Source organism: Callithrix jacchus, chromosome 4 (genome assembly GCF_049354715.1).
Source record: "Callithrix jacchus isolate 240 chromosome 4, calJac240_pri, whole genome shotgun sequence".
In the NCBI taxonomy this organism is placed as follows: Eukaryota; Metazoa; Chordata; class Mammalia; order Primates; family Cebidae; genus Callithrix; species Callithrix jacchus.
This window is the reverse complement of record NC_133505.1, coordinates 4,383,076-4,403,701: the sequence shown is the minus strand read 5'-3', so window position 1 is coordinate 4,403,701 and position 20,626 is coordinate 4,383,076. Positions and strand designations below refer to the sequence as shown.

General features: G+C 46.9%; 2 protein-coding genes and 1 long non-coding RNA gene across 7 annotated transcripts in view; 2 read left to right on the top strand and 1 right to left on the bottom strand.

The window, feature by feature from the left end:
- BTN2A2 (butyrophilin subfamily 2 member A2) overlaps positions 1–580 on the top strand; it is a 34,130-nt gene extending 33,550 nt beyond the window's left edge. For 3 of the 5 annotated variants that reach the window (XR_008480981.2, XR_008480982.2, XR_013533606.1), the window contains one exon: positions 488–580. Coding sequence is in view for 1 of the 5 variants with exons in the window: in XM_054254737.2 (XP_054110712.1) it covers positions 488–528 (41 nt within the window). In the remaining 4 variants the exon portion in view is untranslated. The remainder of the gene's footprint in view (positions 1–487) is intronic. The other 2 variants (XR_008480983.2, XM_054254737.2) reach the window with 1 other exon arrangement.
- BTN3A3 (butyrophilin, subfamily 3, member A3) lies at positions 432–17,693 on the top strand. The gene is given in 11 exon segments (XM_035297277.3): positions 432–575; positions 3,778–3,874; positions 4,131–4,478; positions 6,164–6,445; positions 8,661–8,861; positions 9,018–9,038; positions 9,129–9,155; positions 13,664–13,690; positions 14,097–14,123; positions 15,974–16,646; positions 16,648–17,693. Coding segments are annotated over 10 exon segments (1,743 nt in total). The 5' UTR covers positions 432–575; positions 3,778–3,789; the 3' UTR covers positions 16,700–17,693.
- LOC144581999 (uncharacterized) lies at positions 10,173–20,248 on the bottom strand. Its single transcript, XR_013533607.1, has 2 exons — positions 15,651–20,248; positions 10,173–15,317 (listed from the first exon to the last, which is right to left on the bottom strand). It is a non-coding gene; the product is annotated as an uncharacterized LOC144581999 (long non-coding RNA).
- Positions 20,249–20,626: the final 378 nt, after the last annotated feature.

The window sequence follows — 20,626 nt, the reverse complement described above, 5'->3', positions numbered from 1 at the left end:
CCATCTCAAAAAAAATATGCATTGTATCTGATTTTCATTCACACGTTTATTTGACTCTGAGGTAAAATATCTTCCTCCTTCATGTACCCCTATTCCTGCAGGCAAATGGTAGCAAACTGCCACAATAGCATTTAAATTAGTGCGCATCCTTCTCTTTCACCACATTAATAAGTTTTCACGTTTTGTTCTGCCGATATTTCTATTATGACAAAAGACATGACAAGTAAATATATAGAAATAAATGTATATACATATACACACAACGAAAGAGAAACACAAACCCTAAGGGAGGTGGGGCTGGAACTTTTCTTCAATATGTACAATATACTTTCAGTTTTCATTTCAACTTTTGTCAGTGGTTTCTGCCCAGCAACTGATGAGAAACATCACCTCTGAGCCAATCAAAACACTAATTCTTCCAAAGAGAGATTGTTGTTACTCCTCTCGATGAGCAGACAGCCTCTGCTTTCTTTTTCCTCTCTTCCAGATCGAGACTCAACCATAATAGAAAGAATGGAGACCTATTAACCGCCTTTCTTCTGTGAGCTGTGGTTTTCAGAGGGGAATGTTAAGAGGTAAGTGGGGGATATTGATTAGAACCCAGGCCGCAATGCCTGGGAGGACAGGGGCTGAATCTCCCGGTATGGTGAGTGGGTATTCAGGGAGGGTTCTCGCCAAGAGGAAGGGGTGTGGTGCCTGAGGGGGGTGCCTGAGGGGTCTGCGCTTGCCCACAGGTGGACACAAGGAAAGGGGAGAAGTAGTGCAAGAATAAAGACCTGCAGAGGTTGGAATTTGGTACAAGGAAAGGGAAACAACATAAATGAATGAATATTCCAGTTGCTTTTTTTTTTTTTTTTTTTTAGACAGAGTTTCTCTCTTGTTGCCCAGGCTGGAGTGCAATGAGACACAATCTTGGCTCACTGCAACCTCCACCTCCCGGGTTCAAGTGATTCTCCTGCCTCAACCTCCCAAGTAGCTGGGATTACAGGTATGCACCACCATGCCTGGCTAATTTTTTTTTTTTTTTTTTTTTGTATTTTTAGTAGAGACGGTGTTTCTCCCTCCATGTTGGTCAGGCTGGTTTTGAACTCCCGACCTCAGTGATTGGGTTCCTCCCGCCTCACCCTCCCAAAGTGCTGGGATTACAGGCATGAGCCACCACGCCTAGCCAATTGCATGTTCTTAAGAATGTATTGTGATAAGAAAAGGGCAAAAAAATCTTTAAAATCTGTTCTGGCCAACTCAAGGCATCGTATTCCAAGAGATCCTAAAAAGAGATGCGCCTGATAGATTCATATGTAAATTTGTTCATTACAGAAATATTTATAATATAGAAAAATCGGAACTAGCATACCTATACAGCAGGCGGGGGCTAGGCAAGCAATGCATGGTTCAGTCGCAAAAGGGATTTCCATGCAGCCTCTAGGAATTGTGTTTTTAATGAAGAGCAATTATTTATAATTTTAAGCACATTAGATCCATACATTAAACCTTGCTTTGTATTTTTTAGGAACAGTATGTGTTTTTCCTTCCAGTCGTCTTTTCCCCAAAACATTCGTATGGAATGTTTTTCAATGGATACGGTTTATTTCACTGTATGAACAAACATTTCTTTTTTTTAACACTTCCCTTGTTTGGGCTATTTCCCTTTTCTACATTTGGCTGTTGTAGATTTTACTATATTGAACAGCTTTAAACATACATTTTTCTCTTAATTTCTGATTTTTTTTCCTTCAATACTAATTTCTAAAAGTGGAACTTTTTGGTCAAAGCATACAACTTTTTTTTTAAATAGCTTTCCTTAGTAAAGTATATAAGTTTTATTAAGGCCCTTGTTGTATATATAGCCAGAATCCTTCCAGAAATATTTACATTCCCACTGCGGAAGTATATGATCACTGTTCTAGTTTTTTATTTTATTCACTGATCGATTAGTAGAGACGGGGTCTCATTATGTTGCCCGGGCTGGTATTGAACTCCTGGGCTCAAGGGATCCTCCCACCTCGACCTCCCAAATTGCTAGGATTATAGGCTTGGGCCACTACTTAAACTTGTTTTCCCTTATGCTTTTCTTCTTTGATATATTGAATGGAATCAGGGGGAAAGTATGTATATATCCTTTAAAGAGAATGAAAATATATGTCTTATTCTAAAGATAGTAGAGAAATTGTGAACCTAGGGACAATGGTAATAAAAATGACACCCCATTTATAGCAACATAAAGAGCAGCTGTGAGGAGCAGAAGACGTTGAAATGCAATGTTTAGTCTGGGTGGGCGCAAGATCCAGGCGGGGTGGAGGACGGCGGGCTGCACAGACCTCTGTTCCCTTGGTTCCTCTTCCTCCTGCCCCACCTCCCTCTGCAGCCCTTGCTCTCAGAGGCAATCCCCAGACCCAGGTGGCCACAGCCACGGGTGTTAGGGCTGCAGGCCTCATGCGCCTTTGTTTTGGGAGAAACTGTTGAGAAGTTAGTATTTCCTGAGCAGCTAATATGCTCCAGTCACTATTATAACTCGCAATAATTATTGTTAAGTAATACGTGAAAATATTTAAATTTAAAGCACTTCAATATTTGTAACGTAAAGGGAGCAAAAGGCCAAAGTGTCCTTTCACCCACTAACCTCCGACCTTCAGTTCAGCGTGCATCTTTTCAGGCTTTTTCAGGCATGTGCATCTGTGACTGTGCGGAAATGTACAGCTTTGCTTTTGTTTTTCAACCGAATCATTGGTGCAGTTCTGCGAGGTGCTTTTTGGTCACTTAGTGATGTCCATGGTCTAGGTTCATGACAATAAATCAGCTCTTTTCACCGGCTGCACTGAATTCCCTCCGAAGGAGGAGTCATCGTTCCTCTAAGCAGACTCTGCTGGGTGCCTGGCCCAGCTGGTTATGACTTTTATATTCAAAATAGTGCTGCAGTGTCATTCCCACAGAGGCTTCTTCCTGCACCCATGCAAGTACTTTGCTAGACTAAGCATCAGAAAGTGGAATTTCTGGACCAATTGTGCACATTCTAAGTTTCACATTTCATGATATTGGATGAGTAAATAAAGTTCCAGTGGTTTTGTCCCATGACCAAGAGCAAATAACTTGTGAATCTCAGTGCCTTTACTTAATGCTTACCCTCTTTGTGTCCCTAACCCTAATATCATGAGCCTGGCCCCTTGTGGGTACTCAGTAAATGTTTGTTGAATGACTTTATGAAGGGAAGATAGAAGTAAGGCCTGGTCTTATTTGCAGCTCTCTGATCACTAGCCTTGGATTAAATGTGGTGGGTTCAGCCCCTCACTGACTCGAAGGCCCCACCAGGCAGTCTTCCTGAATCCCACCAGGAGTCCACTGGGCCATGAGTTGACCATGATGATGTCCAAGAGCTGAGGCTTTGAGGAGTCCACAGTGTGGGAAAACCACAGTGGTGGACCCTGGTGGAACCAGGGATCCCAGTGAAGATGATCCTGCATGAATCAGAGGGGGATGACGGAGGATTGGACGGGCAGGGAAAGTTTGGGGAAGCAATAGGATTCTGAATATTTTTGAACAGTAGAGTGAGGATTTCCTGATCGGATAACAGATGTGCATTTCACATAGACATGGTTTTATAGGTGGGTTTCCATGTTGGAACTACACGTAAAGACACTCAAGGACAAACATTTTTGGCAGAGGTAAGATCTTCAGTCACCATACTTGACTCTGCCCTGGGGGAAGTGGAGGTTTTCATGTTAAATCCTAAACCTTATTCTGGGTCATACTGTCTGACCCACACCTTCTGGCATCTCCTAGTGTGCAGCACAGATGAAAATGGCAAGTTCCCTGGCCTTTCTTCTGCTCAGCTTTCATGTCTGCTTCCTCTTGGTCCAGCTGCTCACTCCTTGCTCAGGTAGGGAATGATTCCACGCTCGTTTCTGAAGCAGAAAATTACCTATTAATGTCCTCATAGACCTTTAACTCCTCCCCATACCTAAAGTCTGTCCCAACCTGTGGGTTCACGTGTCACTGAGACAAATGGTGCTTCTCTTAGGATCGTGTTCCCCTCTAGGGTCTCTGTATCTCACCTTCCCTGTCTGAGAAGCACCCTTCCTCTCATGACCCCAACCCCAGCACCCTGTGACGGAGCCTCCCCCTTGTGCCGACAGCTCAGTTTGCTGTGCTTGGACCCCCTGGGCCCATCCTGGCCATGGTGGGTGAAGACGCTGATCTGCCCTGTCACCTGGTCCCGACCATGAGTGCAGAGACCATGGAGCTGAGGTGGGTGAGCTCCAGCCTCAGGCAGGTGGTGAGCGTGTATGCAGCTGGAAAGGAAGTGGAAGACAGGCAGAGCGCAGGGTATCGAGGGAGAACTTGGATTCTACGAGACGGCATCGCTGCAGGGAAGGCTGCTCTCCGAATACACAATGTCACAGCCTCTGACAGTGGAAAGTACTTGTGTTATTTCCAAGATGGTGACTTCTATGAAAAAGCCCTGGTGGAGCTGAAGGTTGCAGGTGAGCCTCCGGGTTTTGTTCTGAGAGAATTTCTCTGTAGGATCTAGAACAGATGCCGAGTTCCTCTTCCCAAAGCACTGCAGATGCCCCTGGCTGCTCCCTAGCAATTGCCTGTGCTGCCTTCCAACTTAGCCTCTCTGAGCCCCTTGAGTAGGACACAGGTTTTCCTATAGGAAGAATTCCTGCTGTGCCCTACATGCTCAGGTAAAGAACTCCCTTCCTCTGGCCACCAGAGACATAAGACAAGTGAAGGAGGAGGGATAGGAGGCATAAGAAATCATCGTGTCAGTGACTGGTACACAGTCATTTTGGTCTAATGGAGTAACAGGCGGCTCCTGCTGTGTCACCAGGTGCACAATACCATGGGCCCTGGGAGGTGGCATAGGCACTGTATCTGCTGCCAGTGCTTTCCAATCAGTGACTCCCAGGAACACTTTTGTAGTAGAATGAGGCATGTTTCTCACTCGTTGCATTGAAAAAGAACACACATCACGGGGAGCTGTGGCGGGGTCTCAGTAAGGTGTTAGAGCAGACTCAGTATACAATTGAGCTTGTGTTAGGGGACTTGGGGAAGGGTTTATAGACTTAGTCCTCCGCTCTGGATGAGATGCCATCAGGAAGGCATGGCAGGTTAATTCTGTGAGTGGGAGCCTTAATCAATCTTATCTAGGAGGAAGGAGACTAGGGTGTGACTAAAGCTGCAGTGATGGAGGGGCCGCAGTTCCCCACTGCCGCTGGGGGACGCTTGGTCGTTGCTGTGGTTTGGACAACGTTCATGTTTTCTCTGCACTCAGGCATGATGTGGGTGGTCTTGTTTCTCCCATGGTCTTTCACAGTGACCAAGTACTATTGTCTATGTTCTGTGATATTGCTTATGTTCATAGGAGGCTACCAAGACCTGGTGTCAGGTTCCAGATGCTGGGACAGCTTTCCTTTCTCAGTGCTATCCCTTGCTCTGTGGCTTTTGTATGGGTTTGGTTTAAGGGGAGCTGTAGTAGACAATGGCAGGAGGAAGAGAAAAGGAGAGGCCTGGGTGCTTATTCCCTGGCTGCCTTCCTGCAAGATACCCTCAGGCTGGCTGCATTGACTTGCCGAAGGTCACAACTGCTCTCAAGAAAGTCCTCAATGATTGAATCTCTTCTCTACGGAGTCTGGCTCTGTTGCCAGGCTGGAGTGCAGTGGCGTGATCTTGGCTCACTGCAACCTCCGACTCCCTGGTTCAAGCCGGTCCCCTGCCTCAGCCTCCAGAGTAGCTGGGATTACAGGCACGCGCCACCACACTCAGCCAATTTTTGTATTTTTAGTAGAGATGGGGTTTCACCATGTTGGCCAGTATGGTCTGGATGTCCTGACCTGGCGATCCGCCCGCCTCGGCCTCCCAAAGTGCTGGGATTACAGGCATGAGCCACCGCGCCGGACCAAGTGTCTTCTTTTATGTTTCCAAAATGGCTTCCTCTCCTCCTCCCTTAGTAACTGGGGTGGGTGGGAATAGCCCCACTGTTCCTGACCCTGAGATACAGCCCTATCCCATTTAGTTTTCCCTTCTTCATGGCCACACTTTTGTAAACAGCTCCTGAATGAAATCTTCCTTGAATTACCAAATTTGAGTCTGCCATTGATTCCCATCGAGACCCTCCCTGATACAGGAAGATCTCCAGAATTTAGGCTGATTCATCCTTCCACAGCACTGGGTTCTGATCTTCACATTGACATGAAGGGTTACGAAGCTGGAGGGATCCATCTGGAGTGCAGGTCCACTGGCTGGTACCCCCAGCCCCAAATACACTGGAGCAACGCCAAGGGAGAGAACATCCCAGCTGTGGAAGCACCTGTGGTTGTGGACGGAGCGGGTCTGTATGCAGTAGCAGCATCCGTGACCATGAGAGGCAGCTCTGGGGAGCAGGTGTCCTGCATCATCAGAAATTCCCTCCTCGGCCTGCAAAAGTCAGCCAGCATTTCCATCGCGGGTCAGTGCCTGCTTGACCACAGCCTTACTGAGCTGAGGTGTGACAGTTGAATGAAGGGGGATGTGAGTCTCTACTGTGTGAGTCTCTGGAGTCGACCTGGGTCTCTGCACGGCATGTAAGGCCCAAAGCAGGGACCTGGAGGCTCCTGCCTGCTCCAGGGGAGCTTCCCTCCTCCACAAAGCTGTTCATGACACAAACATGTACTGAACATTTCCTGTCTGCCAGAAAGTACGACAGGCAATAGGAATCAAGGAAAAAACGTTCACAAATCTTCTTATATAAAGTAAAACGTCAAAATGGGAAAACATATATATATTTACAAACTCATAAAGAGGTGTGATCTCCTTGTAACCAGAGATTTTAGAAACTGAGTAAAACAATTTAACAAAGGTCCTGAATTACTCATTCACAGAAAAGGAAATGACCCCCAGAATGGTGCTCATTCTCACACATTAGGGAAACATATGAAATCATTTTTCACTTAGGGTATTGGCAAAAGCCAAGGCAAAACTGCCTGGTTGATAGCACATGGCTGTGGCAGGAGTGTACGGAGGCGGTGACTCTGGCGTTTGCTCACGTCACCTCTATTTTTGGTGCGCATTAGCACAACCTCTGTTGGGGGATCTATTCAGACTACATATTTATCGATCCAAAATTCCAGCTGTGGAAATTTAGCTTTTAGGTAAGCTTGTAATTTGTCTGAAATGATCCATGAAAAGAGTTTCTGGGCTTTTTGTTTGTTTCTTTGTTTTGAGAGGGAGTCTCACTCTGTTGCCCAGGCTGGAGTGTGATGGCGCAATCTGAGCTCGCTGCAACCTCCTCCTCCTGGATTCATGAGATCCTCCTGCCTCAGCCTCCCCAGTAGCTGAGATTATAAGTATGCCATCACCCCTGCTAATTTTTATATATTTACTTGAGATGTGGTTTCACCATGTTGGCCAAGCTGGTCTCAAACTCCTGACCTCAAGTGAGCCGCTTCTCTCAGCCTCCCAAAGTGCTGGGATTACAAGTCTGAGTCACCATGCCCAGCCTGTGAAAAGTTTCTTATAGCATTGATTATGATTGTACAACATTAGAAATTCTGCAGATGCTCACTGATGGTGAATTCCTATATGAGGGAATACTGCCCAATTGTGAAACAAAAAAGAGATAATTCTCTCTATACTCATATGGGAATATCTCTGCAATACACTTTACACAGAAAGCGCAAGATACAGAGTGATGTGTATAGAACGTTATTTTTAGTTTAAACAAGAAGAAAAATAGGAATATATTTAAATTTACTTTTTTGTTTAGTTTTTATTTAATTTACACTTTTAAAATTTAACAGTCAATTTTGTAACACTCACTGTGCATCAGGCACTTTATTTATTTAGAGACCGAGTCTCACTCTGTAACCCAGGCTGGAGTGCAGTGGCACAATCTTGTCTCACTGCAACCTCTGAGCCTCAGCCTCCCAGGTAGTTGGGATTATAGCCACACGCCACCATGCCCAGCTAATTTTTGTAATTTTAGTTAAGATGGGGTTTCACCATGTTTGCCAGCCTGGTCTCAGAACTCCTGACCTCAAGTGATCTGCTCACCTCAGCTTACCAAACTGCTGGGATTACAGGCAGGAGCCACTGCACCCAGCTCATCAGGAACTTTTAAGTATTAGTTTAATTCTTCTAACCTTAGGAAATAGGTATTCTCATTACACTCATCTTACAGATCAGGCCACTCCAAACAGAGAGGTTATGTAAGTAGCCCAGCACCACACTGCCAGTCACATGGAGGAGCCAGCACTGAAAGCTGTGCCCTCTGACTCCACAGTTTATTTTCCTAAGCATTATAATAAGTGGACTAAGAAGTTAAAATGTGGAGGGAGGGAGAGGTGGGTGGATGGAAGCATTGCATGACTTTATGTAGATATAGTTTTGAACCATGTAAATGTGTCACCTATTGAAAAAATACTTAGAAACAAATGTGTATGACTCTGCTCAAGGTACGTCCCATGTGAGAGGTCGACATCTCGAGATAAGTAATAGTAGTAGTTTGCAGTGAGGGTTTACCAAAGTCTTCTCTACAGTCCTCTTTAGGGAGAGAACACTTATTTAACCTTGCAAGATAGATTCCACGCCCCTGACCTGGGCTGAGCAGCTAAAGTTTGGGGTGGTGCAGGCTGGGGAGGCTGAGTGCACCTGGTGCCCCTGACTCACAGCTCTTCCTTTCACAGACCCCTTCTTCCGGAGCGCCCAGCCCTGGATCACAGCCCTGGCAGGGACCCTCCCTATCTTGCTGCTGCTTCTCGCAGGAGCCTGTTTCTTCTTGTGGCGACAGCAGAAGGAAAGAATTGCACTGTCCAGGGAGATAGAAAGAGAGCGAGAGATGAAAGAAGAGGGATATGTCGCATCATTGCAGGAAACAAGCCTTAGAGGTACCCAATGCCAGCAGAGAATCTGAGCCCCTGGCTCGCGGGCCCCATCCTGAAGCTCGCACCCCCGTCCCCACCCTGATTCATGTTTCAGGTTTGTTTTCCCGAAACCCCCCTCACCCATAACAGTTCTTTTTCTTTTTTTTGCTTATTTTTCAGAGACGCTCCAGGAGGAGCTCAGTAAGTTCCCGTTCCCCCAGACACCCAGGCATGTCTTCCTGTCCCCACACTGAGCACCATGATGACTCTTCCCTGTTCATTCCATTGCAGGGTGGAGAAAAGTCCAGTACATGGCTCGTGAGTAGCTTTGACATTTTCTCTGAATTTAAACCTGTGACTCTCTCTGCCTGGAAATATTCCAGCCTAAAAGTTTTTGCCCAGGGTTGAAAGTGGTCCTGGATCTCTTTACTTAGGAAGAGAAATGTGTGACTCTTTGGAAAAACGCTTCAGAAGGAGTCTTTCTCTTTCTCTCTTTCTCTCCTTCTCTCTCTCTCCTCTATATATCTCTCTCTCTCATAAAAAAAAAAAGGAAAAAAAAAAGGAGGTCTTCAATCTCTTTGTACTAGGAGCTACAGACCTTTATGCCCTAAAAAGCACTGAACAATATCCAGGGGTACACTTCAAAATGAAGAGCAAAGAGAAGGATGAGGTGCATTTTCTATGGCAGGAAAACCTTACTTGTTGTTTTCCATAATCTAGAGTATGCAGAAAGGAAAACAAGAATGGAAGATTTAAGAAATAAGAAATTCAGAAAAGAGAGAAGGAGAAAAGTGTGTCTAGTAAATCGGAGTAGCTGCAGTGGCTCAGTTGGTACCGATTGATTGTAACTGCTTTCAAAATCTAGTCCCTGAAATTGCTCATAAAATTTCCCAAATTCTTTTTGGAGCAAAGTAGGAAATGATACAGATTGAGAAGGATAGACCTTGTACTCCTATACATACACATATAGACATGGTGACACCTATGCCCAGGTACAAGAGTATAGACAGATTCAAAATAGATGAGCTGGACTCCACTGGGAAGGAACTCACACAGTGCCTGCACTGCCACTCGCATCCAGCCGACGTTCCTAGAATTGATATTAAGTAGAAAGTGTGAAGAGAGAATTGAACCTGCAGAGTGAGACCACAGGGAAGGGTGGGAAGGGTGGGATGGTCAAACAGAAAGACTAGATGCATGTCGGGGTCCAGCATGTCTGCCGAGGGGCTGCCGACCTGCGGGAGTCCCTGAGACCGCCAACGTAGATGACTCGTTCAACCTGAGGGAGAGAGTGCGCGGAAGTGAAAGAATAAGGAAAAGTGGAGTCTGGAGGTCTGTGTGACTCTAAGTCAGGCAGCAGCTTTATTTTTGTGCGTTACAGCTTTTATACCTTTTTTCTTGTTACATTTACTTTAGCTCAGCAGAAAAGGGGGTGAACAGAAACCATGTAAAAATAGTTATCAGGGACTTGAGATAGCAGCTCACAGAGCAGTTTGAAGGGGCTTGTGGTAATAGCTCACAAAGCAGTTTAAAGGTTAATCTATGTTTTTTAAGAGTGCACAGTGCAATCAAACAATGGTGTCCTCATCGTGACTTGTTAATTATGTTTTCCATCAGGAGGTAGAGCAAAGGCTCAGCTCCTGAGAAAATATGGGCAGGGGTCCTTGCCCCTCTCAGGCATCTCAATTGCAGCAAGTCCGTTGCTTACACAGGGATTAAAGGGGGATATGAAAGCAGTCAGCACAATGCCCTCATAAACCGCAGGCCCTTGCTCTGTATCTCGTTTTTGCCTCAGTGGCTCAGCCCGCGACCCTTGCCTCAACTCAACAGGCCTCGAGAGCCGGGGGAGAGCAAATAGGTCCAGCAGCCAAAATAGGGCGAGTCACGCTAGCTGTCTCAAGCCTTTGGCGTGAATGCTGCATCTCCCCCTATTTTTTTTTTTTTTTTTTTTTTTTTGCAAATCAAGCGCAAACACCTTCAATTGTACTTCTCAGAGGGTGGAGAACAAGAGGCGGAAGACATACGGCAGGCACATTAGCAACACAAGAACACAAGCAGCAATGGGAAGCAGTGATGAAAAAGAGGGGATATGAAACTGTTGTATCCAAGAGGACATGGCATCAACAAAACTGTGAGCAAAAAAGTCATCATCAGGTAGTTGTGACCGAGAAAGGTCAGTGGCCGAAATTTTTTCTGCAAACATGAGATGTCAAGAGAGATTGTTATGAGACCAGATGCCCTGTAAATGGGCCTTAAGAAGCGGCCACTGTCACTGGGAACCATTGTAGGGAGTGCTGGTAACACACATATATTTATAGTGAGCATGACAGTGGAGGGAAAGTCAATTTTGTAAGTTATACACTTTGTCTCCTAAGATGGTTACAGTTTGTTCTAAGGCATTTAATTTTGCATCTAATTTATCATCAATAGACATTTGAGATCCCATAGCAATAGAAACATTTTTGGCTAAATGATTTACATATACAGCAGTATTAACAGATTTAGAAAGACTGGCAGCAGCCGTAGCTCTAGATGCTATTATAGATACAATGGCAATAATTCCAGTGGTGAGTATACCAAGGAAACGTTTTTGGTGTTGAAGGAACAGAGATCTGGCTTTGTAAAATAGAGAATAAGAATGCTTATCATACCAGGGACCTGAAATATTTACAGGGAGCATAACATATGGGGGTTGATGAACAACAAAAATTGTATCAACAGGGAACATGGAAGTATCAATACAGTTTATGAGTAAACAATTTAAACAGGAAATGGTATAATGACCATTTTGAACATGAAAAGACACTGGCCCTAGTAAAAGGGCATAGGGAGCGGCTACAGAGGAACGAATGGAGAAGGTCTGCACTGGGTTGGCAATGTTACTATCGAGGCCTGCATAAACTGTAGAAGGATGGACAGCTGAAAAGAGTCTCCACAATGAGGAATAGGTCTTGCCAGAGGCTGTGGTATATAAAGGAGTGTTCCATGCCTGGGGAGACTCACACCTAGTGATGCCAGAAATGCGGGGGGAGGGCACAGACCAATAATAAAGAGAAAATCCTGTAGCAAGGTAAGAATAAAGAGCATGAGCTGATGGAGGAAGATAAGAGTACCAGATGGGCACGGGGTCAAGGGATTTGTTGGTCACATGGCAATGTTGCTGGTCCTATATGGGCAGTTTAGCAGCAGTAACTTCTCGCAATTCCCTGAGTCCAACATAGGTTACAATCCAATCTCTAGTAAGGCGAGGAGTATCTTTAGGAAGAGCCTCAGGGCCACTATAGGCAAAAGAATGGCAAATGCCTAAATTAAAACAATTGGAGGGTGAAGGCTGAGCAGTAGATATAGGTTTAAAAGTGGATCTTTGGAATAAAAAATTTGAGTGTACCGTTTAGTGGCATGAAAACACATAGGAGGAGAAATGGATTGACCAACGAAGGTGTAGTTTGCTGATTGAGGGTAGATGTGAGCAGCCGAAGGGGTGCCAAATATTCAGGTGTCATTAAGAAAGACAGTATAGGCAGGGTCATCCCAAGTAACAGGACGGAGTACAGGAGGATCAGGAACGTAGGCCCAAAAGGCGTCAGAAGAGTCATAAACAGGCATAGGGTGTGCTAACATAGAATCACAAGACAAAATAGCTATCATGGCTACAAACAAAGTAACTGGATTAAGGGAATGTCCTTGTTGATGAACAATGCGCGACGCGTCAGTCACTAGGCGTCGCATTTGGGTCCAGGTTGGGACTGGAACTTCTCGAGGAGGCGTCGGCTGACGTCGAGGGTGGCAGGTACGGCAGGATGTCGTCCTCTGCAAGTGCAGACGTCGGCCCCTCGGGAGAAGGGAGTCTGGTGAAGTCAATCGAGGGCTCGGCCAACGGGGAGTTGTCAGTCGAGGAAATGGGACGATCACTGGTCTCGGGGAGGACCGTCCTCTTTAGGGCATGCTTGGCATGTTGTTCAGGCACCCAGATGGGTGAGGGGGCAGATCTAGGAAAGACACAAACGTGACCTCTGCCCCAAACTAATACTGCGTCTTCTCCAGAACGCTGTTTTTAACCCTGGCCCCAATCCCTTCGTGTCGAGCTCCTCCATTCCCAGCCCCAGGTCCGACTCCGAGGGCAGAATCAGGCTCGTTTCAAGGATCACAAGGTGGTAAATTACAGCCGCCCCCTCCATCATCAGGGTTAGATTTGTAAGAGGAAGAGGGCTTAGAAGCAGGAGAGACAGCAGGGGAGCTGTGAGAATCAGTGCTTGCAGCATTGCAAGAAGGCGGGCAGACAGCATCGCGCAGCTGTGACCAAACCAAAAGTAGCAGTTCTGCTTGCGGAGAAGATTGATGAGTGTGGGCATATTCCTCAATCTTAGTTCCTATTTTACTCCAGGTAGATTCATCTAAGGATCCCTCCTCAGGGACCCACGGGCACAATTCATAGACAAGCTCTAAAAACCTAGAAACATGTTTCATTTTTACATCAGCACCTCTATTTCTTAACATTTGATGCATCAACATTACAAACATAGACTGATTCCCGGACTCACACTACTCCATTTTTACTCCAGATGAATTTTGAGTCCAGGACTACAAGAACCCCGGCCTTACCTTGTCTCCTTTGATTTGGGGTGCATGACGGTACCTCTCGTACTCCGGTCCCTGTTCGGGGCGCCAGATGTTGGGGTCCGGCACATCTGCCGGGGACTCCCGCAGGTCGGCAACCCCCCTGGCAGATGTGCCGGACCCCAACAGATGCATGTGAAAGGAATGAGAAGGTGCCAACACAGAAGAGGCAGAGTGTAGATGACATCTCTATCTTTCTTTCATTGTAGGGGGAGAGAAGTCTTCAGCCTATCATGGTAAGTGAGCCTGATGCTCTAAGTTTGCTGGGTCACATGCCATGAACATTTCCACCTTTTCTCTGCTGTGGTCCATTGACGTTCTCAGTTCTATTAATCATATCTAATCCAAAGAGTCAATTTTACATGGTGGGGGGTCAACTTCTGCTTTTCTAGAGATCTAAGAGACTCCTGACCCTGCACACACCCAGGTGAAGCCTGGCCTTGCAGCCTGTTCCCTTCATGACAGAGGGAACAGAGCCTGCCATTTCTGAGAAGGTGCCACCCCTGATCCATCAGAGCTGTAGAGGAGGGAAGCTGGACCCTGGAAGAGACTCTGAAGAAAAGGAGAGAAAACACATAGTGAATGGAGTGGGAAAAGTACAAAAATACTGACTTTTTCTTCTCCATGTCTCTTTCCTTTCAGAATGGAAAATGGCCCTCTTCAAGCCTGGTGAGTCAATCACTGCATGTGCCCTGGACCAATACCCTGCGGGAACATACTCCTTTTTCCTCCTCCAACTCCTGTGATTTGGGGAAGAAAAGTTCCCATGACTAGGAGGGTTTGGGGCAGGCAACATTAAATCCCAATCTGAAAAAGGGGCCCATAACCAAGGCCCTTCCTGCTGAGAGCCAGGAAACCAGGGAGAATTGCTCTCTTGGGCTTCCTCAGACCTTCCTGGGAAGGAAGATGCATAAAGGGTAGAGCTGAGGAGACGGAGACACACACTGAGTGATACTGCAGGAGAGTGAGGATGGAGATGCCAAGCAGAGGAGGCGATGCCAGCCCTGAGAACTTTACCCTTCCCTGGCTTCTCATGCCACCTGCTGCCTGTGTCTCCTCGAAGGATTAATGTTTCTGAGCTTCGGCCTCCACCTTTTTAGATGGTGATTGCAATCCGTGTTTTGAGGGCTTGAGGTGAAGACTGAAAGAATAGTAAACATGCATTGGTCAGAAACCTAGTAAGAAAGAGATGGCGAGTTCAAACCGGGTGGTTGAAGGTTTGTGGGAAGGAGGGTTAGGGGAAAGGAATGAGGAGGAGTGCAGTGCCCCCTGGTTCCCAAGAGTGGGAGCTGTCTCCACCCCAGCCTGAGAGGGATAGGGAGGGGAGGCAGTGAGTGGAACCCAGAGAAAGGGGTAGCTCAGAGAGAGGGCTTCCTGAGAAGGGTCAGGCCTTGTTAGAGCAGCACCAGCTGCTGCTGGCAGGGAGGAAGCAGGAAGATAAACAGTGAGTCTCTCCTTCTCCTTCCAGTCTTCTGTCAGGGCCTCCCATTGGCCAAACCCAACAGCAAAGCAGAGGACAAGGGAGCCCAATGGCGCTGTCCTTAGAGGACAGGTTCTTGGGGCCCGGAGGAGGGTGGTGAAAGCTGCAGGGTGGAGAGTGAACCTGGGGCCTAGAAGGCCCCGCCTAGAGCCCAGCACAGACCCGGCCTTGCAGCTGCTAGAACTTCAGGAAAGTCCTTCATGCTCTGCTGCGGGCTGAGTAAGTGACATGATTACCTTGGACAACGCTAGATCCGTATTTTTCAGGTGAGGAAATGCTTCAGATGAGGCTCCACCTTGTTAAAGATATCGTATGTATGAAAAAATACACTGCAGAAAAGGGGAACTCACTTAGCTCATGAGTGGTAGAGACTGAAAATTCACCTCTGAAGGCCGGGCGCGGTGGCTCAAGCCTGTAATCCCAGCACTTTGGGAGGCCAGGGCGGGTGGATCACGAGGTCAAGAGATCGAGACCATCCTGGTCAAAAGGTGAAACCCCGTCCCTACTAAAAATACAAAAAATTAGCTGGGCATGGTGGCGCGTGCCTGTAATCCCAGCTACTCGGGAGGCTGAGGCAGGAGAATTGCCTGAACCCAGGAGGCGGAGGTTGCGGTGAGCCAAGATCACGCCATTGCACTCCAGCCTGGGTAACAAGAGCGAAACTCCGTCTTCAAAAAAAAAAAAAAAAAGGAAAAGGAAAAGAAAAGAAAATTAACCTCTGAGTCCAAAGCATTACTGGGCTGAGTCAGTGTGGGGAGGGAAACAAGAAAAGCATAGAGAGAAGAGGCTTGTTGCTTCCTGAGGCTGCATCAGGGTGTTGGCTTAGGCAGCTATTCACATTACTTTGATTTCCCCTCTGAACACAGGACCCTTGGGGTTTTCTCTCATGACATTGATGAGAAAGTCCCATTCAGGGCAGGCTAGGGACACCAGGCTCTGGACTCAGGCCTCCGGAGCATGGTCCAGGCCTTGCACGCTGAGGCTCTGAAATCCAGGAAAAATGACTAACCCCATGGACACTTCCTCCGACTCCCTGCAGCGGATGTGATTCTGGATCCAGACACGGCAAACCCCATCCTCCTTGTTTCTGAGGACCAGAGGACTGTGCAGCGTGCCGAGGAGCCCCGGAATATGCCAGACAACCCTGAGAGATTTGAGTGGCGTTACTGTGTGCTTGGCTGTGGAAGCTTCACGTCAGGGAGACATTACTGGGAGGTGGAGGTGGGGGACAGGAAAGAGTGGCATATAGGTGTGTGCAGTAAGAACGTGGAGAGGAAAAAAGGTTGGGTCAAAATGACACCTGAGAACGGATACTGGACTATGGGGCTGACTGATGGGAATAAGTATCGGGCTCTGACTGAGCCCAGAACCAACCTGACACTTCCTGAGCATCCGACGAAAGTGGGGGTCTTCCTGGACTATGAGACTGGAGATGTCTCGTTCTACAATGCCGTGGATGGATCTCATATCTACACCTTCCCACATACCTCCTTCTCCGAGCCTCTGTATCCTGTTTTCAGAATTTTGACCTTGGAGCCCACTGCCCTGACCATTTGCCCAGCACAGAAAGGAGTAGAGAGTTGCCCGGATCCCGACCTAGTGCCTGATCATTCCCTGGAGACACCAGTGGCCCCGGGCTTAGCTAATGAAAGTGGGGAGCCTCAGGCTGAAGTAATGTCTCTGCTTCTCCCTGCCCAGCCTGGAGCTGACGGCCTCCCCCTCCACAGCAACCAAGCAGAACCATGAGACTGCAGACATACACTGAAGCACTTGGCTGATTCTCATTCAATTATTCATATGACAGTTGTTTGAGTTTGGTACCAACTTATTGTCCGCTTATACAGACAAGGAAACTGGGGTGCAGAAAAGTGAATTCGCTTTACAAAGTAGACATGACTAGTGACCAACAGAGCTGGGATGCGTTCATCAGTGACTGACAGTAGAGAATTTTAAACGTTCTGGGTGCTGTGTTAGGAGCTTTGGTGGGTGTCACTCTTTTCATCCTCACAGCACCCTGTCAGGTAGTCTCATTTTGCGAGTATGGAAGCTGAGGCAGCGTGACATTAAGTAACCTACATAACTCATGGTAATTTATGCAGCTGGGGGACGTTCAGCCTCAGTCCCTGGCCACTTGCCCATTCTTTTCCAGCCTGATTCTTCCCCCGTGGGAAGAACTCAGCTGTAGCCCTGGGGTTCCCTTCCCAGGAAGGCTCCAGGGTGGGGATCATTGCAGGTGGTTGTGGGATTGACAACCCTATTGACTCCTCTCCAGCTGATGGTCAGAGCCTGAGACCCAGCACTCCTTGGATTAGCTCTGCCAAGTGTCTTGGTTGAGAGAATAACCTCATGGTACCCACATGACACGTGACTTGGAAAGAGACTGGAGGCCACACTCAGTAAATAACTGATGTGCCTGCCCAACAACTGTGCTGAGTGAGCATGCAGCCAGAGCCTGGCTTCCTACAGTCAGGGTTTCCAGGCAGAGCAAATACCCTGAAGATTCTCTGTGATGCAGGAAATTTGGATCAAGGAAACTAGAATTACAGGGATGTCTTTAATCCCACTGTGGACTCGCTCTCCTGGACAGGGGTCTGTCCACCCCCCATCATTGGTGGGTGTTAAACCCATATTCCTTTCAACTGCTGCCTGCTAGGGAAACTGCTCCTCATTATCATCACTACTGTTGCTCCCCTCTGTATCCCCTCTACTTGGCATGTGCTTGTCAAGTCCTGGTTGTTCAATAAATTTGTTAAATAATGCTTACTCTTCAACTTGGCTTTTTCTAGAGTCTGGTATCTACTCAGCACAGTATCTACTCAACTCTGGTATCTACTCAACCCAGTAGAGTCGTCTACACACCCACTGTACTCACCAGTTTGAGTTTACCTCACTGCAGCATTTTTGCAGGATCCTTACTGTATGCATTTTCTATTGCTGCCATCTGAATTACCATAAATTCATAGACTTAAAGCAACACAAATTTATGATCTCAGAGTTCTGTATGTGAGAAGTCCCACCAGGATCTCACCAGGCTAAAATCAAGGTGTCTGCGGGCTAGATTCATTTCTGGAGTCTCTGAGGAAAACTCTGTTTCCTTATTCGGATTGTTGGCAGAAGCATTCCTTTCGTTTATAGGCCTGAGGTCCCAGTTGTTTCATGGTTTACAGCTAAGCACTGTGCTCACTTCTAGAGGCTACTGATCCCCTCCCCCTGGCTCCCAGATCCCCTCCTCCATCTTCACAGCAGCAATAGTGTGTTGAGCCTCATCTCCTAGTTCTTTTTCTCCATTGTGTCTCTTTGATTCCTTTACCTTCTCCTGTCTTTTCTTTTTCTTTTTTTTTTTTTCATTGACAGATTCACTCTGTCACCCAGGCTGGAGTGCAGTGGCATGATCTCAGCTTATTGCAAACTTTGTCCCCTGGGCTCAAGCAGTCTACCCCCTTCAGCTTTCCAAGTAGCCAGAACCGTAGGCCCAGGTCACCATGCCCTGGTTTTTTTTTTTTTTTTTGTAGAGACAGGGTCTCCCCATGTTGCCCAGGCTGGCCTCAGACTCCTGAGCTCAAACAATCTGCCCACCTTGGTCTCTGAAAGTCCTGGGATTACAGATGTAAGGGTCACCGTGCTGAGTCTGCCTTTTACTTTTAAAGACTCCTTTGATTAGACTGAGTCTGCCCAAACAATTCAGAATAATCTTTCTATTTTAAGTTCCATAGCCTTAATTCCGTGTAAAAGCCATTTTGCCACTTTATACATTTAATTCATAAATTTCATAGTGGATTGACGGGTGGGGGGAGCACTATTCAGCTCACCACACTTATCTCAGAAGCGATCCCAGGAGACACAAGTGCAGAAATAAACGGAGAAATGGAAGAAAGCCAGTTGCAGGAGAAATGGGATAAAGGGTTCATGCATGAGTCTGATACCATGTGGATAACTTGGCTCAGTCACATTTAGCACTCGCTAAGAAACCATATGAAATGTGTGATACAGCTCAGAATCTTCCTAAGGATTACAGTCCATGGGCTTTTATACTTCCCATCCTCCTCTGCTTGAATTGGTTGAAGATTGGCCTGGGAGTGTTAATTCTAATGCACTTTAAGATTGGGCTATGGAGCTGCGGAAAAGCAACTGTCACTGGTTTGATAAAACTCTCAGGCAAAGGAGAAGGGAGATGGGAAGGTTATTATCCTTGTGGGGAACGGTGCCTCAGCTGTTGGCAAACTGTGATAGGCCGAGAATATGGGGATGGGGCATCAACAGCATCTGTTCTAAGGGCTCTGCCTCTGAGAATATAGTGAATGCTTTTCAAGGTCTCTCTGCGCCTCCTGCACCATATTCATTTAGCATTAGTGAACTCTTGTCTTCCAATACATGTCCATATCACATGGCCCTGCAGCCTCACCACATGGACTAGGTCTGGGATGGACACCTGACCCAGGCTAGGCCTGGGGACCAAGTGACATGTAACCAGTTACACCTGTAGCAGATGTGCATGGGAGCTGTGGGAAGAAATCTTCCTTTCACGGTGCGGACTAAAGGATGGTGGATTGCAGAGAACACCAAAGCAGATGAGCAAAGAGGAGGCTGCAAAAGGAGAGTTCAGGCTCTTCTCACGCTCGGTTCTTTTAGAAGACCAGTATCATTTCTTCTCTTTGAAAAAATTTGTTCTCTTGAGGTAAGGCAATGTACCAGTTAATATTGCTGCAATCCTAATATTTAGAAGCTTACACGACCTAATATGCTCAACGATTCTGTGAGTCAGGAATCTAGAATCTGAACAGGGCAGAGTAGGAATGGATTTTCTGTGTGCCAGGATGCCTAGGCCTCCCCTTAGAGTACTCCATAGCTGGAGACGACACACCCATATGACCTCCAAAGACTAGTTTATTGCAAAGCAAAAGGGAATTGGTGCTCACCTTGTGTCCTGGTTCTTCCGGGGTTGGCAGGTCCATAGGGAACCTTGCTGAAGTCACCCTTCCTGTCTCTTTATCTCTCCCACTATAAAGCATGATTGGGTTTGGTTGTTACTGCCTAACCGGGTACACCCCGGGAAAACCTGATTTCTTGATAAGCCACCGCATGATCAACTGATCCTCTTCCTTCTAAGAACACAGGGTTTCCCTCCTGCTCAGATCAACTTTGGCAGAGGCTCAGGCCTGGCTTAGCTGGATGCTTCTGACACAAGGGCTGCTTCCAAACACCTGGGCCTTATTTCTTCTGGTAAAAAATATAAAGCTGGATCTCATCCCGCTGGCCATGCTCTTAGACTCTTGTATTCTTCTCTTCTGCCTCCTCTCAACAGCTGCCCAGTCCTGGTTGTAATGCTCTAACGCTGATGTATTTACCCTCATAAGCCTCTCAACCCAGAATCCTATTTTAATTATAATCCAGAAACATGAGGTGATGAGTGGGACTGCTATATGAGAAAGAGACAGTTTAAGGGTCAGTCCAATGGAAAAAATGGTTAAACGGTTCTTAAGGTTTTAGCTTATTCTCCTCAAAGAGCTTTCTCTGCAGAAGGAACCTACTGGTTCTTCCTTCCTGGTCCCTGAACTTCTGACCTAGAGTGGCTTAATCCTGCTGCTACCTCTCTCTGGCACTGCTAATAATTACAGGAACTGGGCCACGCTGTGGTGGGAATGCCCTTACCCTGAGCACGTCACTCACTCACTGAACAGCAGCTGAGAGCAGA